The 12,777-nt window shown below is 44.5% G+C and overlaps 1 protein-coding gene across 1 annotated transcript; it reads left to right on the top strand.

Moving 5' to 3' along the window:
- Nucleotides 1-1,979: 1,979 nt before the first annotated feature.
- Nucleotides 1,980-12,498, top strand: CLDN11 (claudin 11). The gene is made up of 3 exons (XM_005512017.3): nucleotides 1,980-2,468; nucleotides 4,950-5,114; nucleotides 11,295-12,498. Exons 1-3 carry the CDS (start codon nucleotides 2,243-2,245, stop codon nucleotides 11,525-11,527), a joined length of 624 nt encoding a protein of 207 aa, XP_005512074.1. The 5' UTR covers nucleotides 1,980-2,242; the 3' UTR covers nucleotides 11,528-12,498.
- The last annotated feature ends 279 nt before the right edge of the window (nucleotides 12,499-12,777 follow it).

The following is a 12,777-nucleotide window of genomic DNA, read 5'->3' as shown; positions in this document are numbered from 1 at the left end:
GTTAAGGAAACAGAACTGCAGGAGGCTGAATTACAGTGGGATGTGTCCACAGCCTGTGCATTCATATCCTGCTGTGTTTTACAAAGTTGTTCTTTTTGTGTGCATTAGAGTGGTCCTGCACTATCACCAGCTTTGTGATGAAATGGGATATCAACATGTTGCAAAATTTTCTGGTATTTTGAAGAAAAAATACTTTGAAGGATGTTAGAAATCTAAGTATTAGTGTGATTTAGAGAATATGCATGGTTTTTAAACTCCAAAGGATTGTGTGGTGACGGTATCATTAGATGACAGAGGTTGGGGTCAGTCATCCCAAAGCGATTAAGTATCCTCATGCTTGGTATTCAAAGAGCAGTATTAAGCTAAGTACAGTTATACAGGCCAGGTATTTAATTTACAGAATGCTGTAGGGTTAGATGGAGGAAATATTGGACTGAAAAAATGCAAAGTGAGTCAGTGAAGGGGAGAGGCAGGAGCGTGTTCATTTGTCAGCCCGTCCCCTTCCAAATTTGGGAGGTGACATGTGATCTGTCCAATGCAATTGTGTAGTCCAAGAAGGGGAACAACACTAGTTTCACCCCAGAGATGGCAAGTTTATCGCCTGAATAATTAAATAAGCAGGAATATTGTTTGGGGGAAGATTAAATATGTCTAGAACCCTAGGCAACATGAAAATGGTGGTTGGGTGGGAGGAACAGCTTGCTCAACCAGAAGTGTGTGCACAAGAAGAGTAAGTGATGTAGAGAGATGGAATCTCAGCAAGGAAGTCTGTGGCGGTGTGGCTTCCCAAAAATACCATAATATCAAATGTAGAAAAAACCCCAAGAAATAGCCAACAATATAAAACAAATGTGAAAACTACTATTAAATTTCTGTTTATTATAAAAGCTCCTCTTCAAGGATTGTTTTCAGCTATTTATATAGTAATTCCAGTGTTCAGATGAAGCTTTGACCAAACAAAACTGTGGCCTTGTGTCCTGGAATTTCCAATCTAAGGAACACGTGACAAATGGAGCTTAGAATGGTGTCGTTCATTTTTTTCACTTTATTTGCTAAGGACTGGGAAAAATACTGTTGGATGAGGAGCAGAATATATTTCCCTCCTGGCACCTTAATCCTGGAGTGTAGCTTTCCGTGTTTCATTTTCACTAGCAGCCGTAGGAATGAATCCAATTCATTGTTCTGTCATTTTGTTGCCTGGTTTCTCCCGTCTGGCCGCAATGCGGACAGCTCTCCGCTAGTGGTCCCTCCACGCACGTTCTATCTGCAAAACCGCTTCCCCTTGCAAAATCAGCAGCACTGGAGGACGCACAAGGATGAAATTTCATTAGGGATGTGTTGGCACCCGATAGCGTATATACGTGCTTGTGAAAATACAAAGTAAAGTTAGCAAAATAACCTCCCTGCTTATTTCTTCTCCTGATGCAGAACAGGCTGTGGAGTTTTTCTTTTGGCGTTTTGAAGTGGGCTGTTCCTTGTTCTAGCAAGCAGCCTAAAACTTACACCCGTGATCAGTCTGAGTAAGGAGTTGCTTGTTTTTATTTTAGCATTCAAAAGTGGAAATAAGATGCCATTAAACACATATTTAAGACTCTCCGAGCACTAGTTAATACTGCTGAAAACCCCAGCACAAGCAGAGAATGCACTAATGGGTCTTTTATCATTTTCTATTTACTGAAAACATCAGGAAAGACCCAAGACAGATTTTGTCCCTTTACTGCAGCTGTGCTGGTGGCTTTGATGAGGCGATCAGTCCCACCTCTTGAGTAACTCTGTCCACCACATTCCATGCCTTATCTTTCCATGAAGTGTGATTATTTATGTTTAGCTCAAAAACGCTGCATTCTTTTTTCTGCCTTGTTGCTATATTTTCAATAGTCAGACTGTTTTTCCATTTGAATGAAGCAGCCTGGTTTGTTTTTCCAGCACGGGTGGGTGTAATCCTGTGTCTCCTCCCCTCCACACCCTCCTTTTCCCCCGACTCTCTTGATGAACAGGCAGAAGTTGGGGCTCCCCGCTCGCTCCTCCCATGCGTGATGGGGCTGGAGGCAGCTCTAACCCCTCCCCAGGAGGGAGCTGGGCAGAGGCAGCCGAGCCCTGCAGCAGCACTCAGGGACCTCTTCCCACCAAACCCCGTCCCTTCTGCTCCCAGTAGGTGCCCACAGCCGGGATCTCAGTGCCCGGCTTTGCTGAACCCCTACGGACACTCTCCTTGTCCACCTTGCCCCACCAAGGGATCGACATGGTGGCCACCTGCCTGCACCTGGCCGGAGTTGTTTGCAGTTTTATCGGGTGGATCGGGGTGATTGTGGCCACGTCCACCAATGACTGGGTGGTGACTTGCGGCTACACCATCACCACCTGCAGGAAAATGGATGAGCTGGGATCCAAGGGGCTGTGGGCAGACTGTGTGATGGCGACAGGTCTCTATCATTGCAAGCCCCTCGTGGACATCCTCATACTGCCAGGTATGGGCATCCCTGTCCTCCTTCCCACCCAAGCCTTGCTCTGAGCCAGGTAGGTCCTGCTGCAGGATGGATTGATGGGGAAGCTCCTTCAACTTCATCAGCGCAGGAGATGGTCCATTAAACATGCTAAAGAATGTTAATGATAGCTCTTAATGTGATTCTCATTAAATTATGCTTGGTTTTAATTATACCCAGCTATCATGTGTTATCTGTGGCTATTAAAGTCCAGTTAGTGCTTAATCATTGCTTGCTGTTACTTTCACATCTAGTATATAGATTGCATTCCAAAACACATAGTTTATTGAGGTATAATAGAGTACTTTGAGATATAATAGACTACTTTTAGTTTTGTTTTGGGATGATGATGAACCATCACAGATGTTAGGATTCTATGCCTTAAAATGATTTTTTAGTATAATGAATACTTCAGCATCTATTTTTAATGCTGCTATGGCTTTTAACCTTTTGGAAGATTGTTGTTGGTCTTGATGGTCTTGTGCAACCCACATGTTCCAAGACAAGACAGAATTTACGTGGTAAACAGAGGTAACTACATTTAACTTGTCTTGATATTTTCTAATTATTTAGTAATTTTCATCTAGTTTACTGAAAGCAAAAATTAAGCAAGTTGTTTCATCAGTATTAATACATCTTCTGAGCCAATTAAACCTGCCAAATTCTTGTGCGGCCTTGTCCCTGTAACTTTAGGTAATGATCTTACCTATTTCAATCACTTTTAACTCCGTAGCACTTCATTCTGCTGCTTTAGATTGCACATCCTCCTGCATTTCAGAGATGCCTCTTCCATAGCTGACGGGGTAGAAAGGACTAACAGTCCTTGTAGTTTTCTTTACTGTTTCCTTATTTACTTGTTTAAACTGTTTTCAAAATGTTTTCATGAAAGGTTAGAAAGATTATTGCTGAATTTCTCTGTCACAGAGCTTTGTCTGTATCACATCATGCTTGGCAATATTGAATCTCTCAGACTAGCTTCTGTTCTCCCTTTCTCTGTGTACGTATACTCTGATTTTAGCAGGTTTACCTTCCTTATTGTGACTATTGTTCAGTAGGATCCAGCACAGAAGGCAGAGAAAAGGCTTGTCCTGAAAAAAAAACATTATTGAATGAAATTTAATAAATAGGTAAATAGGTCTTCCAGCAGCAGAATGCAATGCTTCTCTCCAGCAGAAACAAATCACAAAGCAAGATGCTTCTGCTTGTAACCTGTTGGATACCCACGACGTTCCAGGGGGTAGAAATGTATCCTGGTGTGCCTGATAGGTGAAATGTACTAAGAGTCTTTTGTTGACTGAGTCAAGTCCTTAAACAAAAGTGTTTGTGTGCTTGTTTAATTGGGATTGATTGCACAGAAACCGCGCAGGGCATTGCCAGCCCCCTCCAGCCCCTCAACAGGGTCTTGTTTTCTGCCCTGAACTACTCAGGTAGCTCTTTTTGTTAAGTTTCCTCTTGAAAAATCAAGCAAATATCCAATATACACAAAATCGACATTTCCAAGAACAGTAAAATCCTCATTCCTGATGTCTTATCTGTATGTCAGCGGGACATGCTTGAGGCCCCTTTTTGCTGATATTGTTTGAGGCATAACAAAACTTCATGTCTGCATGTGGCAGCTTCATGTTGTTAATAAGAGGGGACAGTCAGCATATTTGCCCTGCTGAAGCTGTCCCGAGAGCTGGTGGAGGCTCACCAGGCACTGGAGCAAATCTGGCACTGATTTTTCTTCTTTTGCATGCAAGTAATGACCTTTTTTTTATTATTTACATGTGGTTTTTAATATTTTATATACAAATTACACATAGAAAATTATACATAAAATAAATTATATAGACAGAATATATGTATATTTAAATTATCCTAAGGAAGAGCTGTGCCAGCCATCAGCTCAAGCCATGGGGCTCCGTTGAGACTCCACCATAAACATCGGGACATGGCTGTTGTTGGTGAGCATCCCTGCTCCTCCAGTTCAACAATCCTCAGGTCCTCAGGGCAGCTGGTAGCGGTATCTCATTAACCTGCGTGCTTTAGTAGTGGGTCTTCAATTATTCAGCTCTCTCCATAGTTACCTTCTCTGCTCACAGCAAGCTGTTCTTTAAGACTTTAAATTCTTATTATTTCACCAAGGCTGTCCTTGTGAAGATGTAGGAAAACTCCTTTCTAGCTGCTTCTTTTACTTTCCCTTCCCCTATTTCCCAGCTCTGTGATTTCTCAGTGTCTTGCTGGGAAAAGCATGTATTTTCCAGTCAGAGCTGTTTGTTTGAAAAGTTTGAGCTTGCACATCCCGTGTTCCTGCACCACCCACTGCTCCGCAGTCACGCTGTCTTATGCACAGTGAAGATTTAATTGTTTACACAAAGGACTGAACGTGTCTCCCATTCTCTGCGCAAGTCTTAGGAGCTAATCAGACAGGAGCCTTTGTCCAAAGGTTGCAGTCAGAATCTTCTTTCCTTGCCTTGCCAACAGGGTATGTCCAAGCCTGTCGAGCACTGATGATCGCCGCCTCTGTCCTGGGTCTGCCTGCCATCTTCTTGCTGATCACGGTCTTGCCCTGCATCCGGATGGGCCACGAGCCTGGAGCAGCCAAGTACCGGCGCTCCCAGCTGGGAGGGATCCTCATCATCCTCCTGGGTAAGGCACCCACCGACCCCGCGTGTGTGCAGAGCTGGAGGTTTGTTCTGCTCCAGGACGGTGTAGTGCAAGCTGGTTCAGTGCGTTCACCTGAAAGTGTGGCTGTCCAGGCTGGGCTGAGCCTGCAGCTCTCCGGCATCGCTGTGGTCTCTGGGGTGGGTGAAAGGCACGAGTGGGAGTGGGAGGATGAAGACAGGAGTCAGGGAGTGAAGCAGGGAGATGAGGGGAGGGCTGTGAAACCCCCACTATGTGTTGTTTTGCAGAGACCTCGGGCACAGCCACAGCCTGTGTCTGTGGGAGGGGGACAGCAGTTGCACACAGGCAGCAGCCTGGAGGCATTTGTTTTGCTGGTGCGCTGTGGAAATGATGCTAATTTTGGAAAAGGGTCCAAACCCCCAGCCTGCTTACAGGGAAGGAATATCCTGCGAATTTCTCTGAGTATTGCGGATGCAGCCAAGTCACTTTAAGCTGAGGTGTGTGAGAGGGGAAGCCCATGGCTGAGGGGTGCTGGTGCTGCTGGGACAGCAGCGGAGGGAGCCAGGAGGTGGCATGTCCCCGGTGCCTCCCAACCCCTCTGGCCAGCCTTGCCCTCCAGGTCCCCCTGGGAATTTCTTCCCATCCTCAGTGCCTGCGGAGATTGTTTTGAGCGGCTCAGACTGTGGAGCTCATTGTCCCCAATGCAACACCTGCGTGTTCTTGAAGCCTCGTCATCTCAGCAACAGGCTGCGGTGGCTTGTTTTTACCCGTCTGCGTGGCAGAGAAGGATGGGGGAGGGAAAGTGGCCTCTTTGTGTGGCTCTGCTGGTCACTGGCAGCCTGCACTGACATCATGCCCATCTTCTTGCTTCTTCTTCTTATTTTTTCTTTTTGAAATGGGCACTGGATACAGCTACATGCTCAGAGAGGTTGTCCTCTGGATGCTTCTTCCTTGCAAGTGGTCCCTCCTCTGATGCATTGGTGAGAAGCAGTTAGTATGAGTCAGTACATCCAAAATCTAAGGAACTGATACCAAGGGGCCATTTCAACATCTGTGGGGTTTAAGGGCACATTGTCATAGCTGGAAATCCTAAAATCAGCTTTATAGGGCCTAGTTAGGACATGCCGATCATGAACAGCCACGTTAGGTATTGGAATGTGTGACCTTCATCTCTGTCCTGAAACCTGGAGTCAGGTATTTGGCTTTGTCACAGTGAAAGAAAAAAGTGTGGGTTTTTTTTCTCCCTGAGAATGAAATTCTACTACCAGACAAGTCTTCTCTGCTGGATTTCCTTGCACAGGATGGAGGAAGCCCAGCAGAGCTGCACTTTGTCACAAAAAACCACAAGTTTTGGGTTCCATTCAAGGAGAACTGTGCTGTATACCATCCCTGTTCGCATGGCTGCAGATGTGGAGGCAAGAGCATTGCCCTTAAACCTGCATTGTGAAAGGGCAACAGGATTACAGGACCAGCACACACGGCAGACAACTTGCAGTGGCAGTACTGGCTAACGCCGCATTAGAATAAGTGAATAAGTATATTAGTATCTTTGTATCATTAGAATAAGTGTCTTGCAGTGTTGCACCAGGGTCTGGGGTCTTGTGTGTCCCTCTCCCATCCTGGTCTTGCTGGGGTGTAACACCTAGCAGGAGAATAAATGCAAGAGGATGGAGGAGTTGTGGTGCCCCAAAAGCCAGGCTCCTCTCTGCCTCAGAACGTGTTTTTCCCGCTAAGTAGATCCTGTGAGGAAAGGAAATGTGTATTTACAGAGACACTGGCAGACAAATGCTCTTTGGGTTGAATTTGGAATTCTTACTGATTTTTACTCCTGTGAATTTTGAAGTCTCTGGAGGTGAAGTGGCTTGTTCATGCTGGTGAAGCCCTGAATGATTTGGGCTGGGAACAGCAGCCTGATCACAATGTTTTAGTCACAATTACAATAATATTTTAGTCACAATTGCAATAACACTCTTTTTGTCAGATCACAAAGGAAGAATAAATAAGCTCCTTTTTCTCTGAAGATTTTTTTTTTTTTAAATAACCAAACTAACCCACGTTTATTTTTACAAACCCCAAATGTTCCAGGCTGATCAGCAAGACAGTCCCATCAGAAGGAGAATAATGTACAGAGCTTGGGACTTTGACATTATTGTAGCTGATTAATGATCTGTTATTTACGAAATGAGGTGTTACCATTCCAGAGCATTTAATAAGCATGAATCAGGCCTCGAAAGTCATAATACTGATTTAAAATTTGTTATATTCTGGAAGTAATATGCCCTGGACTGTTCTTATTTACTCTCTGGGCACTGAACCCTCATGTGTGGTTTTCCCCACCCGCACAGGCTCCAGTCTTTTCCTCTAAGCGGAGACCAACTCCCAGAGTTCTGGTTAAAAGAAAACAAACCCCCAAACACTCACTAATATAGCAGAGATACAGAGTGGAGGTGCGATCAGGGGAGCTGGCCTCATGGCCAACTTCATGTGTTGCTCACGGAAGGGATGGCAGTTTGTCACTGAAATTAAAAAGGAAAACAGGGGTTGAAACAGTGTGGAAAAAAAAAAAATAACCAACCACAAAAAAAGTTGAAAACTTGCCAGGAAAACAAGGGGCTCAGAGATTCCATTGATTTTGCTCTGTCCGCTGGTAATCGCAGGCTGCAGAGCACAACCTGTGTGCACACCCTCCTATCCTGCCTGCTGATGTGTTTATATCTTTGCTGGATCCCATCTGTCCGAGAGAATCGATTTATTGCCGAAAACAACTGTCGGCAGAGGTTTGCTCTCAGCCAGTATGAAAACATTTCATGTGCTGGTGTTGATGGAAAAACCCTGGCCCATCCTGTGTTGTTGATACTAATTCGGGGGACCCCGTGCTGGTAACCAAGCAGGCTTTTTCCTAATGGAGGTGAGGGATTCGAGCTGTTGGAAAACACAGATGAAAAAATATGTTAGTTATTGGGAATCATGACTGCAAAATGACCATATTAGCTATTGCATACTAAATAAAGGATATTAATAAGTTTTTCTGGACACTGCATGAGATTTACTTGCACATCAACAGATACCAAGATAAAATGATTGCACTGAACACAGAAAAAAAGGAATCACGGGTATCTATTATTTTGACCAAACGCTTTGAAAGAGAAATCTGTGTGATCTTGAGTCAGCAACTTGGAATAATTAAATTTGGCCGTGAAAGAGAAGTATTCTTGCTTCCACAGAAAGGCTTGACTTACTGTTAAGGAATGTGGCAGGGACTCACTGTCCCTTGAGTTGCAAAAATCCTGCTCCATCTCCCCCACCTCCCCAAGCACCTTCTGTGCTTCTCGTCTATGTTACTTCCATCTGATTAAATTATGCCTGTAACGCAGAATATGTAGAATAACGCTGAATTAAATTATGCCCGTAATGAGTTTCAGCTCAACAGATTGAGCTACTGCAAGTCCATAGTCAAAAGCGACTTAGAAATGCCAGGAGCCTGGGATGTGTCCCTGTGGATTTACAGCGATCTGATAGAGGAAGGACAAACCATACTGAGTATTACTGAGGTTAATTCTGCAGGGCTGCCTACTCCAGCTGCAAAAAGCAGGCAAGATTTCCAGTATGTGTGTGCCCCAATATGTGCATGCTTTTCCAGCTGACATGGTATGACAGAAAATGTTCCTTCTGTTTGCAGACTTTTCTTTTAGTTTTCCACTAGATTATATTGACTATAGCAGCTCTACTCTCTGAAGACGCTCATATTTAGAGAGAGGCAAAGAGTCCCTTGCCATCAGCACAAAAGAAAAGGGGTAATAATTTCTATACAAAGTGTTCATCCTTGTAGGCAGCTCTTTTAGTACTTGAAACTTGCCCTAAACTGCCTTTTGCAATCCTTTTGGGTTTCTTGGCAGATCAACCTTTTAAGCCTTCCTTTGTGATACAGCTAGAACAAAATTTGAGTTCACCGAGAAATATTACAATTGCAAACTGTCCCTTTCACATCTTCTCGGAGGATTTACAACCATCTAGTCTACACAGAGCGATGAAATCCAGTCCTGTTTCAGGGTGTCCCTCTTGCTGAGTGACACAGTCAGTGGTGACCGATGGCAGCTGGTGGCCTCGAGGTCAAACTAACCCGTGCAAAGTCCTTGGCTTGTGTTTCACAGCTTTCTAGTATTGTCAGCATTAAGATAAGGTGGTTTTACATGTATCTGAGCCCCTTGTACAAGAGATGCCATTGTGTTGGCGTCCCTGAGAGCTCTTCTCACCCCAGTGCAAGTGTTTTCTTCAGTCCTGTGTTGTGGGGGAGGATCTGGGTAGATAAGGCTCTTATAGTCTATGGACATAAATGTATATGTATAATTACTGCTGACAGAAAAAGAAAAGATGATTGTGTTTTTTTTGGACAACAAAGAAGCTTTTTTTCTGGAGCCCATTAGAATGCTTTGCAGATTTCCAACTGATACATTTTAGTTTTATACTGTTTGCAGGACTGATCCACAGGCAGGAAAAATGCTGCTCTCCCCTCCCTGCCTTCTCCTAAAGTTCCTTCAAAAGCCACAGGGTCCTTGCTTTGAGGAGGCCCAGAATTATTACTGGCTTTATTAGCATCCTTCAAATGTTCTTCTCTTTTCCATAAGAAAATATTTTCTCTCACAATAACTCCAGCTATCGGGGATGGGTTTTCTGTTGTACTGGCCAGGAGCTACGGTTTGTTCTCCACTTTAACTAAACAATTTTATTTTTAATCTCATATATATTTATTTTTTCCTCTTGCAACCTTAATTTTTTGACACTGTCTCCAGATACCTTTTAGCGTGGTCGGTGGAAATCTGTACTGCTGCCACGCTCCTGTTATTGTTTTGCTCTGATACTCTGATAGCCACAAAGATGGAGTCCTGCACAGCTTGTCCCGGAGGCAAGTAAATATTGACAGATTAATTCTTCTCACATGTACAGGCCATAAAGGAGTATTGTTTTAGGACCTGCTCCTGTGAGGTGATTAACACCATCAACTCCTGTTGCCCTTGGTGCATGTGGGGACTTTGCAGGATGGGGATGGGACCCTCGGTGAGGGCAGTGAGTGTGTAGCACGAGGAGAATGCAGGGCACGTGTTTTGTCCCTGCTTGGAGCAAACCATACGTGCGTGCTGCACACTGAAAACATGGTGATTTCTAGCCTGGCTGCCTGCAAAGTGCTGGATTTGAACCCACTTTACCATCCTGAGGGTTTCTCCTTAACATGTCACCTGCCCCACAGTCCTTGCAGCACCACCACAGCAGCCTTCCCGCTTTTCATGGGAAGAAAAACTAGGAAATTTCAAGCAAAATTTGAAGTCCTCAGTAATTTTTTGACCCACTGTAGACGCTAGGTAAAATACTGGTTTTGCTTCAGGTGAGGTCCTATTTCTATTCCATTCAATAGGTTTCTGGAGAGCCTTGTTGCATTTGTCCCCATCACTTGATACAGAGAATTTTTTCATAGGGAAGTGTCTTCTTTCCAGAGACATTTCCTTCTCCATAAAAACAAAACAAAACAACAAATCAATGTTGTACAGCTGCTTATTTTGTCCCTGCCCATTTTCTGCTTGTATTTTATAAACCCGATTCTGTCTTACCAAGTGCTGGGATATTTCAGTAAAGTTAACGTGATCGTTCAGTAGAGCAACTGCAGTGATGCTGATTGACATGGGCTGAGGACATAGCATGTAAGATCAGGCAGTAGTAGTGATTTAAGCCAGTTGAGATTGTCCAACGATTTTATTGTCTCACCAATGCATACGGCTTTTGTGGTCTTGCTTCACATCTAGTCTAGTCCTAATTCTGCAGCTCTTCAGAGCATCAATTTCAGGGATGACTTTTATTCTTCCCTTCTAAAGATATTTCTAGGGAACAAATCTATTTCCCTTGTAATAAATACATCAGATTGTGGCAAGCAGCAGGGTTGGGTTTTTTTGTTTGTTTGCTGGTTCCTGAAAGCGATGCCCGTTCTGTCTTCATCCCTCGCCCTGTGAGGCTCCCACGCTGCCTCCTGCTTGGAGATCTCCTGGACCAAGCCCTGATACTGGCACTCCTGAGCTCCATGATGGGACTTCAAAGAAAGGATGGGTTTCCTCTATGTCCCCTGTCCTGCAGAGCCTTCCCTTCCCTCTGGTGTGCTTTGTGTCCCCAAGGTGGGGTGACACACTGGACTGACCTTTCCTTTCCATCCCTCCCCAGCCATGTGTGGTGTCGTTGCAACTATCTGGTTTCCCGTGTGTGCCCACCGCGAGACCACCATCATGAGCTTCGGCTACTCCCTGTACACGGGCTGGATCGGCTCTGCCCTCTGCCTCTTCGGTGGCTCTGTCATCGTCTGCTGCTCAGGAGATGCCCAGACATTCGGTGAAAACCGTTTCTACTACGCCTCGGGATCCAGCTCCCCAACCCACGCGAAGAGTGCTCATGTGTAAGCGTCCTGGGGATGTCCCACGGCTGCCATCAGATGCTTTGGCTGTTGGGTTTGTGTGCCCTGGGTTTGCTCCTACTGACACTCACCACTGTCAGGCTCCCAGGGGGAGATTTAGAAAAGCGGCACAAAATGTTTGGTAGTTTGAAGTGTTACTGTCCCCGTCTGTTCCCCTCTTCTCTAGAGAGAAAGCTCCAGACAGCTCTTCCTCTGGGTCCTCCCCATCTTGTCCTGGTCACCTGCCCCATCTTCTTGGAGCAAGGATGACTCAGATGGTTTGGGGCTGTCATGTGGGGTTTAGGGGCTTTATTTTATTTTCTAGCTCCCCTGATTATAGGAGAGTTTAAAGCAATAAAGCAGAGATGAGAGAGACACTTTCCCGTTGTTAGAAGGACTCTGGCAGCTTCTCCTACCCCGTCACCACTTGCTTGTTCAAGGTCACAGCTCTGGCATGGTTGGGGCGAGAGGGTAGGGAGGAAGGCTCTGCTCTGCAACCGGGAAAATGTTTCTCCTTTGGAACAACTGTAGGGGAATTTTTCTGCCTGTCTCTGTAAATACTTTTGTAAGAGTTTGATCATTTTAGTAACAGTATTTCCCATACCCCCACAGTCATCAGTATGAAGGAAGCAGAACCTGAAGGTCCTAATTACATGGTAGATAACAGTGCCTTTTTACGTCGTTTTAAATGACTTTGAGGGCTCTAATCCCCACACTCTGGTTTGGTTTCTTGTTTGTTTGTTTTGTTTTGTTTTGTTTTGTTTTGTTTCCTTTGTACAGATCAGTTACTAAAAATGTATTTTTACATTTTTTTTAAACTCCTTGCTTTCTTCCTCTAAATTTGTGTTCTGTCTTGCATCATTAAAGTAGCACATTTTAACACGGAGTATAATGTACCTGTTACAATTCTGGTGAATACTGATGATGCCTTTGTACTTTCAGTGAAATACTGTACAATAAATAACAGAGTACCTGCAACCCCTGGCTCCTTTTATTCCTTCCTTCCTGTGTGTTTCCATAGCTAGCTTTTCCATGACAGGGGTTTTCCAATGATTTTGAAGATATTTTTTACAGCCATTCAGGATGAGAGGTTCTGCTCTGCTGTGGAAGTAAGTGGGCCTTTTCTTTCCTTTTTTTTTTTTTTTTGAGGGTCTAATGTTTAAAATATGAGTAATCTTCCTGCATGGTGCTGACTGCTGTCTTATCCATTCATTCTTTCGATGTTCCCGATAGCATCTTGCACCGGAGGTACTGACT

Source organism: Columba livia, chromosome 9, assembly GCF_036013475.1.
Source record: "Columba livia isolate bColLiv1 breed racing homer chromosome 9, bColLiv1.pat.W.v2, whole genome shotgun sequence".
Classification (NCBI taxonomy): domain Eukaryota; kingdom Metazoa; phylum Chordata; class Aves; order Columbiformes; family Columbidae; genus Columba; species Columba livia.
This window is presented reverse-complemented; position numbering and strand designations above follow the sequence as displayed.